General features: G+C 55.1%; 4 protein-coding genes across 4 annotated transcripts; 2 read left to right on the plus strand and 2 right to left on the minus strand.

The window, feature by feature from the left end:
- Positions 1-3,606: 3,606 nt before the first annotated feature.
- Positions 3,607-5,595, plus strand: PV09_08232 (uncharacterized protein). Its single transcript, XM_016362096.1, has 2 exons — positions 3,607-4,020; positions 4,092-5,595. Exons 1-2 carry the CDS (start codon positions 3,783-3,785, stop codon positions 5,264-5,266), a joined length of 1,413 nt encoding a protein of 470 aa, XP_016210061.1. The 5' UTR covers positions 3,607-3,782; the 3' UTR covers positions 5,267-5,595.
- Positions 5,596-6,334: 739 nt separating this feature from the next.
- PV09_08233 (glycerol kinase) lies at positions 6,335-8,757 on the minus strand. The gene is made up of 3 exons (XM_016362097.1): positions 8,058-8,757; positions 6,703-7,998; positions 6,335-6,645 (listed from the first exon to the last, which is right to left on the minus strand). Exons 1-3 carry the CDS (start codon positions 8,363-8,365, stop codon positions 6,549-6,551), a joined length of 1,701 nt encoding a protein of 566 aa, XP_016210062.1. The 5' UTR covers positions 8,366-8,757; the 3' UTR covers positions 6,335-6,548.
- A 768-nt stretch (positions 8,758-9,525) lies between these two features.
- Positions 9,526-12,464, plus strand: PV09_08234 (uncharacterized protein). The gene is made up of 4 exons (XM_016362098.1): positions 9,526-11,196; positions 11,274-11,497; positions 11,640-11,960; positions 12,176-12,464. The coding sequence occupies exons 1-4, from the start codon at positions 10,851-10,853 to the stop codon at positions 12,329-12,331; spliced, it is 1,047 nt and encodes a 348-aa protein (XP_016210063.1). The 5' UTR covers positions 9,526-10,850; the 3' UTR covers positions 12,332-12,464.
- A 2,445-nt stretch (positions 12,465-14,909) lies between these two features.
- On the minus strand, positions 14,910-19,254 carry PV09_08235 (uncharacterized protein). Its single transcript, XM_016362099.1, has 3 exons — positions 18,564-19,254; positions 16,017-18,492; positions 14,910-15,957 (listed from the first exon to the last, which is right to left on the minus strand). The coding sequence occupies exons 1-3, from the start codon at positions 19,016-19,018 to the stop codon at positions 15,937-15,939; spliced, it is 2,952 nt and encodes a 983-aa protein (XP_016210064.1). The 5' UTR covers positions 19,019-19,254; the 3' UTR covers positions 14,910-15,936.
- Positions 19,255-22,096: the final 2,842 nt, after the last annotated feature.

A 22,096-nucleotide genomic window follows, 5' to 3' on the forward strand; every position in this document is an offset into this window, starting at 1 on the left:
ATGGTAGCAAGTTAGTCTCGCTCACTTCAGCATGTCCTCGTGAGCTAGTGATAGGATTGCAGCCGAGTCTAGTCTCTCGGACTGCTCGAGCCAGGTATCTTACCAGCTTCCCATCCAGGGCAGGAATAGGGACTCTGCGAAGCTCTTGGTATAGTTCATCAAAATGCACGGTCATCGCTTGCACGGGAACAGGTGCGAACATGCGACGATGGCTTACGTGGTAGTCTCCTCCGCGGGACTCGTCAATCGTCCCTGGGAGCTTCGAGTCCGTGTTCCTGTTGAATACAAGTGAATGTGGCGGCGACTGGACTCGCAAACGGCGCGGCGCCGCAGCATCTTGTCATACCCCGGAGTGCTGCAAAAATACCTACATCTCCTCGCGGTCGAGAGAGTTCGTCGACCTGGCCTTGTCTCGCCGAAATGACGTGCTACCACACAGAAAATTTTCAAGTCGATGTTGTGTCACTGCCCTTACACAAATCAGAATCCCATTCGGCATTTGAGCTCGACCAGCTAGTGCATCTTGCTAGTCCAACTGTGTTTCATCTCGACATTCTGAACTGATCTAGTCACCTGGCCATTTGGCATTCGAGCTACACATACTTCATAGCGACATTCCGGTAGGACATGGCCGTGGTAGTACATACGTCGGCATGCGAGTACATCTACCGACTGTTTGCTACTTGATTTGTGTTCTTGTTGCGCACGATAGACCATTCCATTCTTTCTCATCACCGTCATCAATACTTTGATATATTACAGGTATGACTTACCAGGTTTCACGTATCTGGATGTTTCTAGACATTCAAACACTGATATCATGGCCACTAATTGTCCTGGAAGCCACCATAGCAGTATCTAAGAGAGCATTTAATTTACTGCTAAAAGACGCTAACGTGCTAAGTAAACATAGCACCTCGTATTTTTGCTGGCGAGTTGATCTAAGTCCATGCTATCCAGAGCAAGTGTAAAATTTATGATCTTGTCAACATCAGTTATTTCTATCGATAGATGAACCTCGTTATTGGCGCCACCTACGCCCAGTGTTCAACAGCGTATGAAGAGATATTTCCTTGCATAGCGGGCAAAGCGCAAATGGAGGCCATTTTTTGAGGCACCAGAGGCCAAAGCAATCATTACTATCACGTGTTGTGACGATGACGTCCGCATGGCCGCTGAGCAGAGATTTAACAACGTCAATAGGTTTGCCATGGTTCCAAAGTCTCTTTTCACTCATCTTTTGGTTGAGGTTTCCGCGATGCTCGATCAACACCCTAGAATTCCCAGGTATTCGTAACATGACGAGATAACAAATTCATCTGCCCTGAATTACATACACCAATCCTATTTTGTAGTAAAATGCACAGTTTTATCGCTTCTCCTCAATTAGGACTCCAATATAAAACTGATTCGCGAATCTGGTGTGACTCATTTGTTGTCGACTGACGTCGCAGACCTGATCCTGATCAACGAAGGTTCGGAATGCGAACGACGCTATGAGGGAGAGCGATGCCTTGCTGTTGTTTGTTGTAGCCAAAGCCTGCTCATTCCCCTGACAAGTTCGGAAGAATAGATCTTACGACATCCGTATAGAAGATGCATCCCAGCATTATCATCACAGATCCAAGATCTCGATTGGCTTGCGCGCCCCTGGTCGCATTTGGCAAACTGATCGACTCGGACTCCGTGTGCGGCGTCTCAAGTGTTCAACTTCGGGCACTTGGACTTGTGTTCGGGATCTGGGGATACGTTCTTGAATTTAACTTCTGTATGCAGAGTCTTCGATGCAAGCCGGGTATCTAGGCCTGAACACTTGCAGTTTGCCTGGCGTGCTTAAGCAACGTCCCAACTGAGTATATACAAGCCAATGCTACTGTGCCGAGAATAACTTGTACCTTATCGCAAGTAGATTTCCAGGATTCGATGCGGGCGAAATGTCTGCACAACAGAAACGAGGGAAGAGCCTCCGTCTGGAATGAACCACGAGTATCTGAGCAGCCTTTGTTGAAGCTTTCATGATTTGTCAGAGTTGGCTGAAAAAAATTTGCCGATCGTGATACTTGTCCGCCGTGGTTCAATTATCAGAATAGCTGATCTTTGCGCGTTTTCAGTCAGCTTAACCAAGTCCATGAATAATTGCGCAATTGGTACAGTCATGGCGCATGCAGATTGTCGACTAGCTACCAAAGATATCCACAAAGCACTCCATTCGGCCGTTCAGAAATCTGCCTGATTATACATGTCTGGGTTGTTCCTAGCCATCTAAGATCTTGACCGAGGCGCTGCGTTACGTGTGTGCGACTTTGTACCAGTCAGGAGCTGGCGTGCGCATTAATAGCGCAGGAGATAACATATATACTCCTTCTACATCTCAAGTTTATCGATGCCCATTCCATTGTGTTCTTCTCTCGCTGGTGCCTCTCAGCAACATTGCGTACCCTTCCTCGTTTATTTCAAATATGTGGCACACGAAGTCCCCTCTCCTTCTATTAGCCATAAGCCAAGCTTCTCACAAGCTCGTTGCCGGAGATAAACCCAAAGGTCGTATACTTCCAGTTTTGTCCACCCTTGGACAAGCAAGAACTAGACATTGGCATCGTTGCCCACTCAACCCCTAGGTCCTTTCAAAAGCCTGCCCATTATTGTTCCTCCAGATAGTATGGAACTAGAACCTATCTTCTCCGCCGTCTGCTCTGAACTTTGCGGCCTTGGTGATCTTTAGCGCAGTTGCGAACTTTTGTCTCTCAGAGTTCACAATTAATTACCAATCGCGACATGGTATGCAATGATCGGGGTTTACGGGACCGAGTATAAGGCCATAATGTGCGTAAATAGTGTTGTTATATTCTACTTCACGAGTATGACTACAGAGACAGACTCTGCTACTGCTACAGAAACAAAGAAGACTACGTAGGCGGATATCAGCATTATAATAAACGTCTTCACGAGTACAGAGGCAAATACCAGCACTGCAACGACTGAAACAACCACGACATCTGTACTAACGGCAAAGAAGCGCGATCTCCACGTAATTGTCAAATGCATCGGCTTTGGCAGCGGCAGGCTCTTTGTCGACGTTCTGAATGTGATGCTGCTCAGCTATCTGCAATCGAGAGCTTGGGTTCATCTGTGCCGCCCTCTGTTTGCAACTACATTGTCAACGCATCGACTACTACAACATTAACAGCTGCCAAAGATGCTGTCGCGACAACCACGACGTCAACGATAACGGCGACAACCACAGCGAAGACAATAGAAAGGACAACAACAGAGAAGGTTATGACTGCGGGCGCACCATGTGCCACAGTTTCCGGTGATTACGTGCCAGGTGGAGAGCACGACATAGTGCTTAATCATGACAATCCATTACTTCAAGGCCCGCTCGACAGCATGTCTCAGCTTGATTAACGGGTAATATTCATGGTTTTGGCCGTGGCTCTGAGATCATACACAGCACCAAGTCCAGCGCACAAGGATCAGACTGGTGTGGTGGGGTCGAATGGCGTTGCCTAAGCGGGGCCCACAGTGCGGGATGTTCACGATGCTTGGCATTCTTGGCTTTCAGGTCCCATCACCCCAACGCTGTCGACTCACCTACATCGCCACCTCCACTTCGACATGCCCCAGCAATACCCCGATATAACGCCCAGAAAGCCTCGAGCTGTACCTAGCTTCCAAGATCAATCTTAGTTGAACACAGGCGCTCCGGCAACAAGGCGCATGCTATGTGTTCCGAGTCTCCGCCGCCCTAGCTCCCCGCAGACTTGTCCAGACGACGAACGATGACGAGGTCCGCCAGCTTGCCCGGCGATGTAAAGGCTCTCTTGAGGCAAGGCTACGACCGGAGTGTCGAACTGAACAGCAACATCTTCGCTCAGGAGATTCGAAATCCTGCGAAGCCACGTGATGCTTTGTCTGACTGGGCTGATGGTTTGCGTTCGGGCGGGCTGAAGTCTATGACTCCTTTTGAGTTGAGCGTCCGGTTGCTAGGAGTTTTAGAAGAGCTCAAAGCCGAAGAAGGTACGTATTCGAGGGACTGCAAGTTCCGTCGCTTAAGTAGAGCGGGGCACAGAAACTTACAACCCGTTAAGAGTCAGACGAAGACCCCGAAGGACATGTCACAGCACTGTTGACCTGCGAGTTTCACATCTACAAGCTCAACTGCGGCACTCCGCTGCGCTTCAACCCCTTCCTGTACCATTGGGTTCTTACTTCCGCGCGGATACAGCACACCCTCCCCGAAGAGTTGGTTCCCTGGCACTGGAAAGCAAGGCTTGAAATCATCCGACTAGCGTTGACATCTCCGGGCGTAGAAGATGGCCTTGCCGAGCGGGGTTCCAAGAATATGGAGAAGCGGTCGCCGCAGTCGATTGCGGAGAAGGTGCAGAAGGAGAGGCTGCAAACAATTGACTTGAAACCCTTTGCGCGTTTGTTGGAAATGCAAGGCCTGCCCATTACGGAAGAGCTGGCATCCTATCTTGCCATGGAAGACTATGTCCTCATGTCCGACCAGAGAACGAATAGACCAGCACATGACGACGTATTGCACGACCTGGCACAATACACTAATGGCCCTCCTGTTGCACCTCATGAAACCGCCTTTGCCAGCAGCGAAAATTCCAATGGCTCTGTTTTATCTCCAACACATGGTCCTGACACCTTCTTGAACGATTCCCCCTCTCTCGCAAACGTACCCAATGATAAGGGCAAATCCCCGGCGCCTCAGGTCTTCCCTCTAACTTCTCACTCTACTCTTTCGGATATACAAAAAGCATTCAATTACGATCCTCAAGAAGCAATGCACACGCTTACTCGCCTCCCAATTGACCTAGCATCCCTCGATCTTCTTACTCGACTGCTTGAGTCGGCGACATTGAATGCTGAGACTGCGTCCACACTCACTCGTGAGTACGTCCAGCATTCGCTTCGCATCATCGAGCGACTTGGTACCACCTTCTCGCCAGACTCGGACAGCGGTGCTGCGTTTGACCCCATGATCGAAGGTTTGCCTACAGGCAAAGACGAACAGGCACGAGCCGTCAAGCTTCTTGTCCTCTTCATGAAGAATCTGCTCAGAAAGGGTCTACTTCCGGTGCAGGAACTGCTTTTTGATCTGAGAGAGATCAGCACGAGGTACATCTGGATCCCAGAGGTCCGCGAATTTACCAATTTCCTAGAGGGTGGTGATGGGGTGGTCGCGAGTGGTGGCACAACGGTTGATGGTACAAGTGGTAGTGTCAACACCGGACACAGTATTGGCGGATGATGATGACGAGCTAGCTTCAAAAAGTGCAACTCAAATTATCAGAGTGATACCCCTTGAGATTTTTTTTTAGCGGAAGCGCTGGCGTTTGAGGGTAGGGAATGCGTAAACCGTATTTCTGGCGTTTTGCTTTGCAATAACCCGTCACAAATTTCTATCCAGCTCGATGTCTGGCTCTCAGGAAGTGGAAGTGGACTAGTACTATTGAATAAAACTCGTCATATAAGTTCGAGGTACCTATGTTGCTGGATTATGGCGACGTTATAGTTGGTAGTTCTAATATCAAGATGCAATTGGCTTCTGTGGGTGGGTCATTCCTAGACATATATTTCACTGGCCTTCAAGCTACAAGGTTTTGATAACCATGCTTATGCTTGCTAAGGACAAGTACTATGCAATGGGAGAGAAAGCATCTAGGGAAAACCGTCACGGCGGGTACTCCAACACATGATCAAACAGTGAATGGTCCTTGATGCCCGTGCAAGCGCGGGCGATTCTCCCGAAATGATACACAACATCGGTGATAAAATGATTTACATGGACTTGGATGGGTCACCCAATCCTCAGCCTATCAGGCACAAGAAATGGGATATAGATCATCTGCAAGTCCAAGCTGTCTCGTATTCGAGGCCTGTCCAATTCTTCCCGATCATGCCTCTCCCCTTCCCCTTCCGTACATTGGCACAATCTTAAAGCGATACGCCCGCCCGTGAGTGGTGGCTGACCGCCTCTGTACCAGAAGCAGTGATCTACTGCTCCATCTTGGGCTTCGCTTTCCGATATACAGCCTGATCACTTTCGAGCTTGACGACAGAGCCCTCAGATATCTCCCTCCCTTAAAGGGCTCGGTACAGCCAAGGTTGGACTCTGTGGAGCACGTGCTTCCGCATCGTGGGAAAAAAAAAAGTTACTTTGCAAAGACCGGGGACGCGAATGCCGGGTTCAAGGGGAATGAGAAACTGCAGGGCTTCTTGTGCGGGATTTACCGTGACGGCAGTCCTCCGTTACGCTTCGGAATTTTGCGCGAGAGAAAGGGGAACAGAAAAAGGAAAGAAATTGAAATTAGAAAAACTTGTCGTGATACCTGTAGACCTCGTTCGTTTAATTGATGGCGTATACTACTATGTACAAAAGGTGAAGCATTCAGACGCCGTCGCAATCCCAGGATGTCGGCAGTATTCATCAATCATGATGCATTTCATGCATTTCATGAGTACTCCCTCTTAGCGGCAACGGGAGGTTGTCCCTCCCGCCCCTTTTGTTTTGCTAAGAGCTCAAGCTTAATCTATACAAATCCGGAGCAATTGTAGACTGCCTTCTCCCATCGCTCATACAAGCGCTTGCTCTCTTCCTTTGGCATCTTTGGCTCGAAGACGGTGCCGCTATTGCTACAGTCAGTACAAGTTGGAAGGCAGCGGGAGTGGTGGTGAGGAACGTACCCTTTCGTGTTGATCTGCTTGAGCTCCTCAAAGTCATTCCAAGTGCCAACGGCAAGACCCGCCGCGAAGGCGGCGCCCAAAGCTGTGGTCTCGCGCATCTTCGGCCTGTCGACGGGGATCGAGATGAGGTCGCACTGGGTCTGCATGCAAAGCTCGCTGTTTGACATGCCTCCGTCGACGGCCAGTCTTGACAGCGCCTTCCCGGAGTCTTTCTCCATCGCGTCGAGAATGGCCTTGGTCTGGTAGCACGTAGCCTCGAGAGCGGCACGAGCCAGATGACCCTTTTGAGTGTACTGCGTGATGCCCAGAATGGTGCCGCGGATGTCGTCGATCCAGTAGGGCGCAAACAAACCGCTGAACGCCGTGACGAAGACCAAGCCGCCGTTGTTCTCAACCGTCATGGCAAGGTCGTTGATCTTCTCCGAAGAGTCAACAAAGTTGAAGTTGTTGACCAAGAACTTGATGGCAGAGCCGGCGACGGCGATCGAGCCCTCCAGAGCGTAGACCGGCTTCCCCTTGAAGTAGTAAGCCACGGTGGCGAGCAGGCCGTGCGTTGAGATGACCGGCTTGTCGCCGACGTTGTAAAGCAGGAAGCAGCCCGTTCCGTACGTGTTCTTGGCCGCACCGGGCTCAAAGCCCTTCTGACCGACCAAAGCGGCGGATTGGTCACCGAGACATCCGGTGATCTTGACGCCGGCGAGAGCGCCGCTCGCCAGCTCTCCGTAAGCCGTCTCGTCTGAAGACTGGACGATCTTGGGCAAAGCGATCTTGCTGCGGTCGATCTGGAAGAAGTCGATGAGACTGTCGTCGTAGTCCAGCGTCTCGAGGTTCATGAACATGGTCCGCGAGGCGTTGGTCGGGTCTGATACGTGCACGTTCTTGGCCGGGCCACCGTTCAGCCTGTATGCAAGCCAGGAATCGACCGTGCCAAAGGCCAGCGTGCCGTTCTGATAGGCAGCACGAACCTTGGGCACGTGTTCAAGCATCCACAGCAGCTTCGAGCAGCTGGGATAGGTCGAAAGCGGGATGCCACACAGCGCCTGGAGCTTGTCTGCACCGGTGCGAGCCTTGAGCTCGCGAACGAGGCTCGCGGAGCGGGTATCAGTCCAGACGATGGCATTGTACAGTGGCTCTCCCGTGAGCTTGTCCCAAACCACGGTAGTCTCACGCTGATTCGTGATGCCCACGGCCTTGATCTGCTTGCGCAAGTAGCCCTTTGCCTCGAAGTTCTCGACGGCCCGGTCGATGCAGGCGTTGACAGAGGACACCAGCTCCAATGGATCGTGCTCGTGCCATCTGGTATCGTCAGCCAAACAGTTCAGGTATCGGCCAGATGCCCGTCACGTGATACTCACCCTGAGTTCGGATAGATCTGCTTGAACTCCATCTGGTGCATGGCCACGGGCTCGCCCTCCTTGCTGAAGATCAGAAAGCGCGAGCTGGTGGTGCCCTGGTCGATGGCACCAATGAAGTCGGCGGTGGTGTCTGGCACTTCGGTCGAGTGCCAGTCTCCGTTTGAAAGGACCTCGAAGCCTCCCGTGCTGGGGGGGCCGCGCTTCTCGAGCTCATTGAGACGCTGTTCCAGCTTCTGCTGGTTCTGCTGTATCGACACAAGGAGGTCAAGGATCTGCTTGTTGCTCGGCTCAGTTTCCACGCCAGACATGATGGGCTTGGGTCTTAGGCTTAGGAGCGACGATGTGTATACGAAGACGCTGCTGCAAGAAGACAGAAGGGACGAGGAGGAGGGGTATCTATGAACACCAGAGATGGATGCAAAGGCAGCACAGAAAGATCTGTTGCAACAGAGAGACGAAGTGTGCTCTAAATACACAGTGGAACAGAGGCCTGGTGAAGAAAGGCTCAAGCATATTGGGGATCTAGCCCACAATTTATCCACCCATCAAAAAGGCTCCCAGCAGCCATCGCGCCCATGCTTTCCAGGCACGGAGAATTGGAGTGCATTGGCGGGGAAGCGTGCACAAGGTTGGAGACATGTGACGGGAAAGGGGGAAAGGGGCTTTGCGCGTGCCCATGGTCGTCAATTCTTGAGCTGCGGGAAGCTGGAGTAGTAGCAGACAACCTTCGTCAAAGGAGCACAGTCTTCTCGGGGCTCCGCGCATGGCCTCATTGCCGCTGTGGAGTTCTTGTGGACGCGGTGATCTCTCCGCCCGCTGGCTTTGGCGTTTTCGCACCCGCTGGTTACGGTAAGTCAAGCGGCGCGCACTACGAATCACGACTAATCGACTGCTGCTGTAGTACAGTGCTCGCACTGTTCGTGCTGCCAGGAGAGTCATGCTATCGCGGCACTCTCGCCGAAACCACAAGGCAGGCCAGCACCGTCGTGCAATTACTCGTGCTGCTCGTCCGCGCAATTCTCCCCGCGCGCTGTTTTCCCCGCGGGGATCGCTGCGTTGCTCGGGGTTCTATGTACGTTTCTCTCTGTCTGGAGAGGTGGTATCCGATCCCAGCACAGTCTCAGCATCGTGCAGCAGCTTACTGAACCTTAAGCCATGGCACGACATCTCGGCAAGTAACCACAGCGGCACCCACGGCCCTTTTCCCTCTCGCCGCAAAGGTTCGACGACGTCCGCTAGAGCGTTCGAGAACGTCTCGATGGAAGTTCAGGAAGAACCACTGGATTCTGACAAGCGCATTCGCCATGCCCACAGCCTGGATTTCGGCCTCAGATTCGTGGCAAGCAAGCAGACAAAAAACCTAAAAATTTCTCTGGATCCCTCCAAGCCCCTTGCGGATAGCCGCGGTATGTTTGCGCACCACAAGAACACGACGAAAAAAAAAATCCCCGTACCTGGGTCCTTGCGGCTCCAGATATGGCGTGAACGCCCTCATCATTCCCGGACCGTCCGTTCGATGCAATAGGTCAGAGGCAATCTCAAAGCCGCATGGGGGCCGAGCAGGATTGGCCCGGACGTATCGCGTTTAGCTGGCCACGAGGTGAAGGCAAAAGCGGAGAACGTAGCTTTGGTCAAAGCAACGTCACCTCGTCTCGTATGCACGAGGGTTCTTGCTACGGCCTTCCTGTTGCGACGCTGGGAACCATACACCCGCATATCCAGAGCCAAAGCAAAGCACGCTTGCACAGCATGGCAAGAGTCATTTGCCTATGCCATTGACGGAAGTCTTGCCGCTGCAAGTGCATCGATAAACTCCTTCGCGGTTCCTGTGAATAATGGCTGCAAAACTTGTGCATGTTCAGCGCCAGGCCTTTTTTCACTAATTGCCCTCAAGTGGAACTCATGGTGGAGACGGCTCCAATCCTGATGCGCCGTCAGAGAATCACCCCACAGTTTGGTATTTCTTTCAGAGATCACGAGCGATTCTCTGCCAGAGACCCGTCGAGGAGGGGGTGAGGAGGTCAACCCTTGGAACAGGCGATTTTGAAGACGACGAGCATGTATGAACGCAGCGTGCATTGGATCAGCATGGACGACGATGAGGCTGCGTCCACAGAAATTCGTTTTGGTCGAGCTAAGCCCACGAACCGCCCGCATCCGCTTTGTCGTACATACATATCGAGCTCCAAAGCTGCCTAGTAAGACGGACGGCCGCTAATCCAGAACATACAGACCCGCACCGCCCGCTTGTCAGATTCAGACTCGACCAGGGAGGCGAAATTTCTTGACAATACTTGACGTCCTTCTAACACCATGCGCGGCCTTCTGTCCGAGCACTATGTGCTCGCTACTACGTAGTTTGTGCCTTTTTTTTTTCTCACCCCGTGGGCTATCAGTCTGTTTTGCCATCCGAGTTCCGCCCCACGAGGATCACGAGGGGTAGCGTAGATGAGCATTGGCATTCCTCTGGGGCTACTCCAGTTGGTGTCTTTTCCCCCCTTAGCCCAGATCACAGCGTGCTACAGCCGCATACCGACACAGTGGCCGAGGCCATACATATCCATATCCGTATCCAGATATACACATATATATAGAGTGTTACCCTCGAGGTTCGACATCATCCTAGGAAGACGATCTTCACCTATCCCACATTGCTCTACCAGAACGTCGGGTCTTCCATTTCAAGTTTTCAACCTTTGAACAACCCTCTCTCACCACACCTCTCTCTGTCTCTGTCTCTATCTCTACCTCTGTCTCTCTTTTTCGCTCTTACCCACCATCCCTACCCTGACCATGGCCAAGGTGCAGGACTTTGCCGAGAAGAAGGAGCGTCTCGACGACGAAAGCGGAGGCAGCAATCCTTCCTCGTACTTCCAGGCTCCCGATCTTCCAACGCCAACGCCGCTCGTTCGCACGGAGACGCTTCGTGAGCATGGAGCGCCAATCGACCACGACGTGCCTCAGGCGGCCGCCAAGCCGTCGAACCCGGACCTCTGGTGGTCCAAGGTGCGAAACGTGATGATCGAACCCTTCTCCGAGTTCTTCGGCGTTTTCATCCTGATCCTGTTCGGCGACGGCGTCGTCGCGCAGGTCGTGCTTTCCGAGGGCAAGAAGGGAGACTACCAATCCATCTCATGGGGTAAGTAAGCCGGCGGCCCCTTCGCGGGCCCACAGCTCTCACACGCCTTCGTCACGCTGACGGTCATGGTCAAACAGGCTGGGGCTTGGGCGTCATGCTGGGAGTCTACTGCGGCGGCAAGTCGGGAGCACATCTCAACCCGGCCGTCACGTTTGCCAACTGCGTCTACCGCAAGTTCCCATGGCGAAAGTTCCCCATCTACATGGTTGCTCAGACGCTGGGTGCGTTTTGCGCTTCTGGCATCGTGTATGCCAACTACAAGTCGGCCATTGACAACTACGAGGGCTACGGGATCCGCACGGTGAGTGGCGAAAAATGCCCCCTCTATTCCTACTCCTCCTCCTCCTCCTCCTCCTCCTCCTCCTCTCCTTCTTCGTTCGGTCCTTCGTCCGTTTCTAAAAAGGAAAAGACCATCGCGCTGATTTGTATGGGAATAACCGCAGGTCACCGGCAACACGTCCACGGCTGGCATCTTCTGCACTTACCCGGCCCCGTTCATGACCAGGACGGGCATGTTCTTCTCCGAGTTCATTGCGTCGTCCATCCTGATGTTCTGCATCTACGCGCTCACGGACAACGGCAACATCGGCGCCGGCAACCTCACCCCACTCGGCCTGTTCTTCGTCATTTTCGGCATCGGCGCCTGCTTCGGCTGGGAGACAGGCTATGCCCTTAACCTGGCCCGTGACTTTGGTCCTCGCCTGATGAGCTACTTCCTCGGCTACGGCCACGAGGTCTGGTCTGCTGGCGGATATTACTTTTGGGTATGTTTGAAGCAGAATAAAAAATGGAGAGAGAGAGAGAGAGAGAGAGAGAGAAAGAAAAAGAGATCTCGTCTCGCTGTCTTTCTATCTTCTATTTCCCCCCCCCCCCCCCCCCCCCCCCCCCCCCCCCCCCCCCCCCCCCCCCCCCCCTTCCCTTGCTCGTCCGACATTGACCCCGTGCACTTGCTAATCTTTTCTGCCTCGCAAACCCACAGATCCCAATGGTCTCGCCCTTCTTCGGCTGCACTTTTGGCGGCTTCCTCTACGACGTCTTCATCTACACGGGCGAGAGCCCCATCAACACGCCATGGATGGGCCTCAGGCGGTTCACCAGGCTCACGAAGACGGAGTGGTCCAACTCAAAGGTCTGATACGGCTTGAACGGGGGGGAAATGGGGAAACAAAGAGAAATCCAACGCTCCAAGGAAAAAAAAAAAAGTTCAGACGGAAAGGAAAATCCACTGCGTTTTCGTACTTTTCTCTATCACCCCCCCCCCCCCCCCCAAGAACAACAACAACCCGTATTTTGTTACCCGTCGTCCTTCTTGTCTTGCTTCTTGCCATTCTTCATGACGAAGCTTCTTGGGACGACACGCTCAGTTTTTATCCGAATCCTGCGCCGTCGAATGGTTCCAAGCGATCAACGAAGTGTTTGTTTTTAATGTGTGGGACGGAATTTTGGCGGGTTGGGTTGTGGATTCGAAAGTATTTTGCTTCAAATTTTTTTTTTTCTTTCCCTTTATCTTTTTTTTTCGTCTCCTCTACATCGTATATACAAAGACGAAAGAGACAGAGTAATGCAGCCGTATACTTCGTTTTTGCTTGAACAAGGGAGAGAGAAAAAAAAAAGAGTTCATTTTTCTTTGCCCCCTTTTTCCACATTGCAAGTCAAGGTGATTCGAACCTCCCTTCCCTTTGCCTCAGTAATAGGACCAGCACGGTCCTTCTGCTCACGGTTCATTCTTGCATAAACCGCTCGGACGAGTCAGAGGAAAAAAAAAAAAAAAAAAAAAAAAAAAAAAAAAAAAAAAAAAAAAAAAAAAAAAAAAAAAAAAAAAAAAAAAAAAAAAAAAACAAAGGGAAAGAAAAGATAAGGTATGACAACCAGCTCATCCGTAGCAGCGTGCGACGTGGCTGGTCTGCCGACTCATGTGTATACGGGAACGGGCAGTGCGGTGCTCGACTCGTCGAACGTGTGTGACGGTGTGATAGAGCACGGTTCGGTACGCCTTGGGCTGCGAGGTTTGCCGGTTTGCAACTCTACCGTAGGCCCAGAGGGACGGGAGGACCGGGCGGGAGAAGGACTGCCTCGCGATGGAGCGGGCATTGTTCAGGGTGCCAAAGAAGCCACCAAAGCTTTCTAAGCAAAGAGAAAAGAAGAAGGCCCCCCCCTTCTATTTTGTCGTACGATGATGGTGGTAGTGGTGGTCATGATGATGGATGATGATGCACATGCAGAACGTCGGGCAGGTAATAATGGCCGCGCCCCTTCTCCATTCCACATCACTGGAGATCATTCTCGTGACGCCCCCTCCATTTTGCAGCAGAAACAATGCGGACGCTTCTGGGTCTTTGCCTGCGTTCGCACCAGCAAAGTTCAGACGTTTCATTGTGTTCTCAAGTACATGGCCGTGCGTGATCTAAGCGACGGCGATACACCTTGACGGCTCGCCTCGGCCATCTCTCCCTCCCTCAGATTGATTAGCAGCGTACATTCTCTGGCCGGACTCTTGCCCATCCGCTTCAAGTGTGTGGGGACGATGCCCGCAACTCCTCTTTCCCTCTCAAACGGCACAGAAGGCCGCGCGGGGATTCAACCGCGTCCCACTGATGGACGGTGCAAAGCATATGGCGAGCACGGCGCGAAAACCCCAGCGGCGTAGCGAACAAGCGGATACATCACCGAGGCCTTTGATCCAACACGCGGTTGACATGATACGAATGCCGCGGGGGTCGTTTTCCAGGCCGATGGCGTACAGACACCAGAGGCTTAGAACCCGAGAGATACAGAGAGAGAGAAGGAAACAGAAAAAAAATTGGCGAGCATTTTGACCAATCGCACGATCACCGCGTGCAGAGTTGACCTCCGGATTATGGAATAGTACGTTGCAACGCACCTGTCGCCAGGTGGTCCCACGTCCGAGTCTACCTGGCAAGGAAAGCGAGAGAGGGGCGTGGCTCGAAAAGCTTACTCGAGGTGGCGACATGATGCTCAGCGTTTTGTGCGTGCGTTAAGGCGCGAGCGAGCGGGTCTGGGGAAAATGCTCGCCCTGGTAGCTGCGCGTGCTGATCACGACGCACAAACAACCACACGGACCACAAGAGGCACCTCCCCCCCCCCCGGCTAATCGCTGCGGCTATTGCCCATGTCAGCATCTGATGGGTCTCAGGGAAGCTTGCGGGGTGTGAGCTGGAGATGAAAAGGAAAAGAGAGGGGGAGAAAAATCGAACAGAAGAGTGGGCGCCAAGTCCTCGGTTCCGGACGATGAAAAGCGTATTGCAGCCCTTTTTCGAATTCTGCGGGCGATGGTCACCATGTTCGACATGGTGAAGGATTCTCGTCCTGGTGCAGGACATATGGCCGTGTGTCCCATGATCCTTGAGACTCGTACGATGGCATCCGTAGAGCAGTGAAAATGATCAAGCCACCTCTCTAAGCTTTTCAAACCTTGACCTTTGTTCATCAAATTTTTGCTGACTACCCGACCTCGTTCCAAGGGTGCGCTCGATAAGGCCCACAGTGCTAACGCAGGCTCTTACAAGCCCCCTCGTGCTCAGAGAATTGAAGGTTAGAACCTGGCCTCGTCCTAGTCTGGGAACAAGCATGATGACCATGCGTTCGGTGCCGCGAACAATGTCTGCCCATGCTCAATGAAAAGTGCGTTGGGATGTGTTGAATCCGCAGAACGAACGGAGCAGGGGAGGGAGGAGAAATTCGCTGAGGAATGAAAAAGACTTGAAATGGAGTGTCCAAATAGCTCTGATGCTAATTGCGTGTTAGGCTCATCTAGTCGGAGTAAACATGGGTACAGTTCAGGCCAAAAATGATCCAAAGGGTATAAGGTTGCCGTAGTGACGGGCTTCGGTGCTTGTAACATGTGCGGCGCTCCTGTTAAGTATGGAGAGCTAGCAGCCGAGCAGAGGAGCAGAAAACGAAAACAGAACACATGGACCTTCCCCACTTGTCCTGGCCAAACTATATGTATAAAAAAACAATAACGCTGTGATGGACACGTGCAAGCTTTGACATAGGGGTGGGGGGGGGGGTTTAATTTCCCAATTCCAAGAACACACCCAGCTCTTCCACAACAGACCACCCAACCTGAATTCCATGATACCTTTTTTTATTTTCCCCACTCTTCGCGTGTTCGTTCATGACATGCAAAATTTCAAAATTCTACAGCCTTTCCGCCCTAGACATTGTTCTTGTGAGGGGGCCAGGGGAGTCCCCCTTTTCTTCGTGAAATTTATGAATTCGACAGTATCTATGCTGAATGAGATAGGGGATTCGTAGTAGAGGAAAGAAAACAATGCTGCCTGGGGTGGAGAGGGGAGGAAAAGGGGTGGGGGAATCGGGAGACTGTTACACAAGATTGACCAGGCACCTCTAAAAGGACGTTACCATCATCGCTGGAGAATTCGGCGTTCGCGTTGTAAGAACGTAGGAAAATCGAGTGGTTGGGTATCTATGCGGACGAAAGCGCGTTGGTCATCGACGACGGGTGGGTTTTAGGGAGTGGGGGAGGGCGGTCGTGCCAAAAAAAAAGATGAGGAAAAAAAGGGACGACGTTCCTCTCGTAGGAAAAAAGCGAGAAAAGGCGCTTAGTGACGGCCAAAAGTGTCTGGAGTCTCAAGCTGGTGCGCAACCTCTTGCTTGTACGGTGACGTGTACCAGCTGTTGGTCGCAGCCTTGTACTCGGACCAAAGTTCTTTCATGGTGAAAAGACCGGCCTTGGACTTCTTGTCTTTGTTTCCGTTATCCTTTTCCGTATGGCGACTACTTGTAGAACCTGAGCTGACTGATGCACCACGATCGATGCTTTGTCGAGGACTTACGATCTTTGAACCCTTGGATGAAGTCGGTATCTGACCATCCATGCTGCTGTGCACCCGTGTCGAGCCGGACGTGCTGCTGCTGTTTGTGAGGGAACGCTTTTCGGCGTCTACGCGTTGCTCTTCAGCGGCGCGTTGGTACGTCGTCGTGTACACCGTGTTGGTGGACTCCTTGTACATGTTCCACAGGTCACGCATGGTCGTCTTCGTAGACTTCTTTTCTTTCTTCTTCTTTTCCTTTTCTTTTTTGTTCTTGCTGCTGCTGGATCCGCTGCTCGTGCTGTAGCTGTTCATGCTCGTGCTCGGACGCGTGGACGGGGCCTCGGACGGCGGCGGGAGCATGCGTCTCGCCGAGAGGTCGTCTCTGGGCAACCCGGACTTGACGTTGACAAGGAAGCCGTCGGTGAGCAAGGGTGAGCGTGGAGGGGATTGCGGCCGCGAGTCGAAATTCGACCGGGCAGGCACGCGGACCGTCTCCGAGCTGGTTCCGAGCCGGGGCGTCGGGTGGAAGCGCGTGAACTGCTCTTCGTTCGCATCATCGTCCTCGCCCTCGTCTTCGTCACCGAGTTCCCAAGGGATCGAGTCGGCCATGCTAACACGAGGACCCATGTTGAGACGGTCCTGGGGCGACTGGTACCACTGACTTGACAGGACAGACGGCACTCCGGAGCCGTATCCGGACGATCCTTCGCCGAGGGTGTGCTTGTCCAACTCGCCCACCTCCGACTCGATGGTCATCAGCGTGTTGGTGCGGCTTCGCTGTCCCGACGTGCTCGTGTACGGGGTGACGGAGCGGCTGATTCTCGGTGCCGACTCGGGAGACAGGCTGCGACGCTCGAAGGTAGGACTGCGGGCAAAGGCACGCTCGGCCGAGTGCAGCTGATGGCGGGACCCGTAGTGGGACTGATGCTGCGACAGTTCGCCGTGGAAACCAGGGCGCTGGTTCAACGGCCACGCGTCCGCGAGAGGCGCGGTGGACTGCGACGTCTGGCTTGGCGAGGTCGGGATCGTGGACGGTGACTGGACGCTGTCGGACGCCTGAGACATCGATTCGTCCGACTTCGTGTCGGCGCTGAGATGCTTCAGGTTGCTCGGTCGCCGAGCGTCTGAGGCCGATCGTTGCAGTTGCGGACCGCGTCTCTGGTTGAGCGGCAGCTGCGTTTGGATCCTGTCCTGCGTGGAGGTCGTCTGCTGGGCCGTGTCGGTCCCCGATCGTTTGCGACCGGCATCCGTGAGCATGTCGAACGAGGATGTGCGGGGGACGACGCCTTGAGGCGCCGACGGGTTCGAACCTCGCCGGCCAAAGGCGTTGCCGACCACGACACGGTCCTGGGACTGCGGGGGGATGGCGGGCACGGCCTCGTGGAGGCCGGATTGGCCCAGCAGCTCGGCGCTGGTCTTCCTGCGCAACAGCTCGTTGCTGGCCTGCTTGCGCAGGCGCGCCGTCTCCGGCAGGACCATGATCTGGTCGCGAACGCTCGAGTTGGACCTCTGCTTGCGGGGCGAGGGAAGTGAGTCGGATCGCGGAGCGGGGAAGCGGGACGGGTCCACCTGTGGGGGGGTCGAGGCCGCGGCCTTTGCCGGTTCGTCGTCGCCTCCGACAGGCGCGTCTTGCTGGGTCTGGTCCGTCTTGGGCGGCGAGGCAGAGCCCTGGCGACGGTGCGCGGTGGCGCTCGCGGGCAAGTCCGTGTTTGACGGGTTGCGTAGGATGGATCTCATCGGGCTCTTGGGCGCGGGAGACCTGGATCGGGACGGCGATCGAGAGCCGGAGTCTGTGGGCGGTTCTGGGAGTGGCACTCGGGGGGGAGACGAGGCGGGTGGCTCATGGAAGGAATCTTTGGAAGGACGCTTTGCCTTTTTGGCGTCCTCGTCTGTCTGAGCGGACAGAGAGTCCCTCGAGCCGCTGCCAGACGTGGCGTCCCTCGAAGCCGAATCCGAGGTCGGCAGCGAGGTCGGCAGCGAGGGCGGCGGGGGCATGCCGGGCACGTACTCGAACTTGTCCCCTACGGTGGGCGAGCTCTTTCGCATCTGATCCTTGGACCGTTTTGTGATAATGGACTGGCCGTCCTTGACGGAGTCGGACTCTTCGGGCGCCAGGGAGAGGAAGGCAGGGCGTTTGACGCGTTTGGCGCTGGTGGCAGCGTCGGCTGAGCCCTTTTTGGAGGCGGGCGCGCTGGCGTGCGACTCGTGCAGGGCGGGGTCGCCGTCGGCATCCCTGTTCTTGGACGAGACGCTGCTGGTGGTGACGGCGGAGGAGGAGGCGGTCGACTGGCGCGACTGGGCGGTGGCGGCCGAGGCCAGGCTCGTGGTGGAGGCGGTGTTGGACGGTTGCGCGATGCTGGTATAGGTAGCGGCCTGCTGCATGGCGGAGCGGATAGACAGCGGCTTGCGGGCGCGCGACGAGCGCGAGCGCTGAAGCAGGGTTGCGTAGTTGGCCGTGTTCCCAATGGCGTCGCCATCGTCTCCGTTCAGGTCGGTACTGCACGAGCGGAAGCACAGGTTAGCGGGTCTGATCGGAAGAGGGATAGGAAGCGCAGCCGATAGACTGACTCGTGGGCGGCTCTGATGAGGCCGGTGAGACCGGTCTGGTACCCTCGCAGCTGCAGAAGCAGCTCTCGCATCTCGTCCTCTTTCCAGAGAACACGGACCCTGGCCATGATGCCCATCTGCTCGGTGGGGCTCAGGGGGGCTCCGTCGACGTATTCCTGCAGCTCGACGGCGTACTCCTCGATGACAGAGAGCGTCAGCGTGCATCCCAGGATGATGGCCTCGGTGGCGCGCGTGAGCTGTTCCTGACGGCCCTCTGCATTGGCGATGACCGCACTCCAGTCAAAGGTTCGCAGCTGGGCGAGCGCAACGTGGATGAGGCTGCATTCCGTCGCGATGGACGTCATCATGAGCGGCGCACGCTTGAACTTCTTGCCGACATTGTGAAGAATGGTCACAATGTGCGAGCAAGTGGTCAGCAGAGGGGCGATTGGAAACGCGGAGCCCGCTACGTCCATGATTGCGGTTCGGGTGCGGACATGGGACGGCGGCGCGGGGCAAGACGATGACGGCGAGAGGAGCAGGTGGCCGACAAGAAGTCGAAGAGAAGAGTCAAGACAGCATCAGGCGGCAGCAACCAGAAACGAGAGATGAACGAAGATGAATTGGAGGATGTGGGCGCGCGGGTGCGTGGGTGTGTGATTGTGGGTACGTGCGTGGATATTCAGCCCAAAAAAAAAAAAAAAAAAACACAGAAGGGAGGGGAGGGACTCGATCGAGAAGCTAGGCGACGAGGGAGAAGAAGAGGAGGAGAGGAGGGAGAAGGGAAGGGAGGAGAAGAAGAACAAGAAGAAGCAGCAAAAATCAAAAGAAGAAACGGGAGTGGGAGTGCAAGAGGGAAATAATCGTACGCGATGCAAGCAAGACGACAGCCGGCATCAGCACCAGCACCAGCAGCACGGGGAGGACGAGGACGAGCCCAAGCAGCGGGGGTTAGGGGTAGTGGGTAGTGGGTAGAGGTTGGTGGTGGTGGTAGTAGTGGTGGTGGTGGTGGTAGTGGTCGTGTTAGGCGTGGTAGCAGCAGCAGCAGCAGCAGCAGCAGCAGCAGCAGCAATAGTAATAAGAATAACAAGCGTAGTAGCAGCCGCAGAAGCAAAATAGCATTCGCCCGTTGGATGGACGCAGTAGCGGCAGCCGTTTGTGAGGACGCCACCAGCACACGGGCCAGACACAATCAGCCGGGCGGGACCAGCGGCCGGTCGCCAAAGCGGGACACGGACGGGACAGGGACAAAGCACAATAGATGTCTGGGGCAGAAAGCACAGTGGGGACGGCAGGAACGAAAACACACACGGATCGCGAGCCGGGGAAAACAAAAAGAAAGCAGCGGAGAAAAAGCAAGAGGAAGAATGGAGGACGGGCACAGAGACGGGCAGGACGAGGGTGGTGATGGGAGCCGTGGGAGCAGCAGCAGGAGGGACCGCCGCAGCGGCAGCAGTAGCAGCAGCAGCAGCAGCAAAAAGAGCCACGGGAGACCGCGTTGCCCGGGCGTGGCTCGTACGCTCGCCATCACAGTTGCACGCAGCACGCCCAGAGCACCGCCGGCACCAGCACGAGCACCAGCAACCAGCACCATGACGGTGATGATCCACAGCGCCGGAGCGAAGGCGCTCCAGAAGCCAAACGGGAAAGGGATGCGAACGTCGAACAGGAAGAATGAGAACATCGTGGCGCCACCGCGCACTCGCTCGCAAAAGACGCATGCGCGACAGGGGAGGAAGGAGCGAGCGAACACTCCAGCCCCACCCAGCCCAGCCCAGCCAACCAGCGATCGGACGGGGCAGGAGCGATGGCGTACATGGTGCGTCCACTACGGGGCCTCCCACCGCGGTCGAGCACTCCCGGCTGCGCTGTGGCGGACGCTGCAGCTGCGCTCCGGATGTGTGCTAGCGCGGGTCTGCGCGAGAAGCCACCGGCGGGACCAGCAGTGGCAGCAGTGGCAGCACGAGCACCACCCAGCACAACCACACCAGCACCACCACTGCTCCAACCGACAGTGCCACTTCCACCACTAGGCCACAAGCGGTTGTGCGGAGCCCTGGCGTTGGCTCAAGGATCCGTGCCCCGATGGCGGCACTGCGGCTTTACCAGTTGCCCGGGTCGTGGGCAGGAGCCTTCTGCAGCCGAGCGGCGCCAGGCACCGACGCACCGACGCTCCACGAGTCGCTCTCCCGCATATCTGCACACACGCACACACGCACACACACACACACATTATTCACAAAAGAGTCTGCCCGCCAGTCCTGGCCATCGAAGAATGCCGTACGACGATTCACGCCCGTTCTCAGCTGCACAGGACTCACTCCCGTCCATACGCTGTTTGCATGGCTCGCTTCTCGATCTTCTCCAGTCCACTCGTCACCTCTTCTTCCCGATTCTGTTCCGCCCCCCACCTCCCGAGCTGCCTCTCCCGCTAACGCTGACGTTACTGCTGCTAATGCTACTGCCGCTGATGCTACGACTGCTACGCTTGCCACTCTTGCTCCCTTTTCGCCGTTCCCGCCTTCTCTCGCGCTCTGTCAATCCCTTCTTCCACAGATCCTGCTTGCTCGTGCCCTTCGACAATGGCAATGGCTGGCAGTGCCCGTCCACGCCATGCACGACCGACCGTGTATTCTGTACGGGTGCAGACTCGCTACCTTGCTTTAGCTTACCTGTGGCTCGCCTGCCCAAAACCACCAACCCCCCTGTGACGACCCAATCGTGGACCCTGCGACACTAGCTGCCCAAACAAAATTGTGCCTTCTGGACTCCACGCTCCTACAAGTACACCACAGGCCACGACTTGTGCGTACCCGCGTCGTATCTCCGTCAAGCTGCTGGAGGTCCGACTGCTTGTGCTGAGTCGGCATGATTCGATCTAGCTACTACGGCTCGACGAGTGAGAGAGACCGGGCACGCATGAGAAGCGTACGTCGCTGTCGCTGTTCTCGACTGCTCCGTGCCTAGATGACGCAATGGCCGCCATGCTCGACGTCCAGGCCGTGCTCTTTGTTGCGTGCTTGCCTTGGTCGCCAAAACGTCCAAGATAAAGGCTTTGTCTGTGCGGCTGTCTGTGGTTGATCTTTGACGGGACTCGTGAAGCCACACTAGCGCACAGTCAGTGCTTGTCGTACAAGTATGGGGGCAGTCAGTCGCAGTCGTCGTAGTCCTCGTGGCTCTCTTGCTGTCAGTTTCGCCTTTGTGCACCGCGGTGGGGGGGGAGGATCTGAGTGCGCGGTTCCCCTGCTGGGTCCTGCTTTCTGGCGGGGCCGAAACTGCAGCTGCGGCCCACAAGGCAAGCAAGTAATCACGACGGCGCCAGCAGCAGCAGCAACAGCAGCAGCAGTCTTGCCTGGCCCCTGCAAAACGAGCTGCAGCTGCTGACTTCTGAGGCTCTCCGCTCTATCTGGGCCCCCTCTGTTGCCCACCCATACCCACTGCTGATGTCCCCAAGACAAAGCCCTATAGGCATTGTTCCGCCAGTACTGAGGGCGCCCAAGCACAGCGCCCCCCCCCCCCCCCCCCCCCCCCCCCCCCCCCCCCCCCCCCCCCCC

The sequence above is a fragment of the Verruconis gallopava genome, assembly GCF_000836295.1.
Source record: "Verruconis gallopava strain CBS 43764 unplaced genomic scaffold supercont1.38, whole genome shotgun sequence".
Lineage (NCBI taxonomy): Eukaryota > Fungi > Ascomycota > Dothideomycetes > Venturiales > Sympoventuriaceae > Verruconis > Verruconis gallopava.

Excerpts from the sequence above, each read along its gene's own strand:
- PV09_08232 (XM_016362096.1), top strand. The coding sequence starts at position 3,783 with ATGACGAGGTCCGCCAGCTTGCCCGGCGATGTAAAGGCTCTCTTGAGG. Across the intron at positions 4,021-4,091 it reads AGAGCTCAAAGCCGAAGAAG|AGTCAGACGAAGACCCCGAA; the intron begins GTACGTATTCGA and ends CAACCCGTTAAG.
- PV09_08233 (XM_016362097.1), bottom strand. The coding sequence starts at position 8,365 with ATGTCTGGCGTGGAAACTGAGCCGAGCAACAAGCAGATCCTTGACCTC. Across the intron at positions 7,999-8,057 it reads CAGATCTATCCGAACTCAGG|ATGGCACGAGCACGATCCAT; the intron begins GTGAGTATCACG and ends TGACGATACCAG. Across the intron at positions 6,646-6,702 it reads AAGCAGATCAACACGAAAGG|CGGCACCGTCTTCGAGCCAA; the intron begins GTACGTTCCTCA and ends CTGTAGCAATAG.
- PV09_08234 (XM_016362098.1), top strand. The coding sequence starts at position 10,851 with ATGGCCAAGGTGCAGGACTTTGCCGAGAAGAAGGAGCGTCTCGACGAC. Across the intron at positions 11,197-11,273 it reads CTACCAATCCATCTCATGGG|GCTGGGGCTTGGGCGTCATG; the intron begins GTAAGTAAGCCG and ends ATGGTCAAACAG. Across the intron at positions 11,961-12,175 it reads CTGGCGGATATTACTTTTGG|ATCCCAATGGTCTCGCCCTT; the intron begins GTATGTTTGAAG and ends GCAAACCCACAG.
- PV09_08235 (XM_016362099.1), bottom strand. The coding sequence starts at position 19,018 with ATGGACGTAGCGGGCTCCGCGTTTCCAATCGCCCCTCTGCTGACCACT. Across the intron at positions 18,493-18,563 it reads CTCATCAGAGCCGCCCACGA|TACCGACCTGAACGGAGACG; the intron begins GTCAGTCTATCG and ends CCGCTCGTGCAG. Across the intron at positions 15,958-16,016 it reads CATCCAAGGGTTCAAAGATC|TCGCCATACGGAAAAGGATA; the intron begins GTAAGTCCTCGA and ends TTCTACAAGTAG.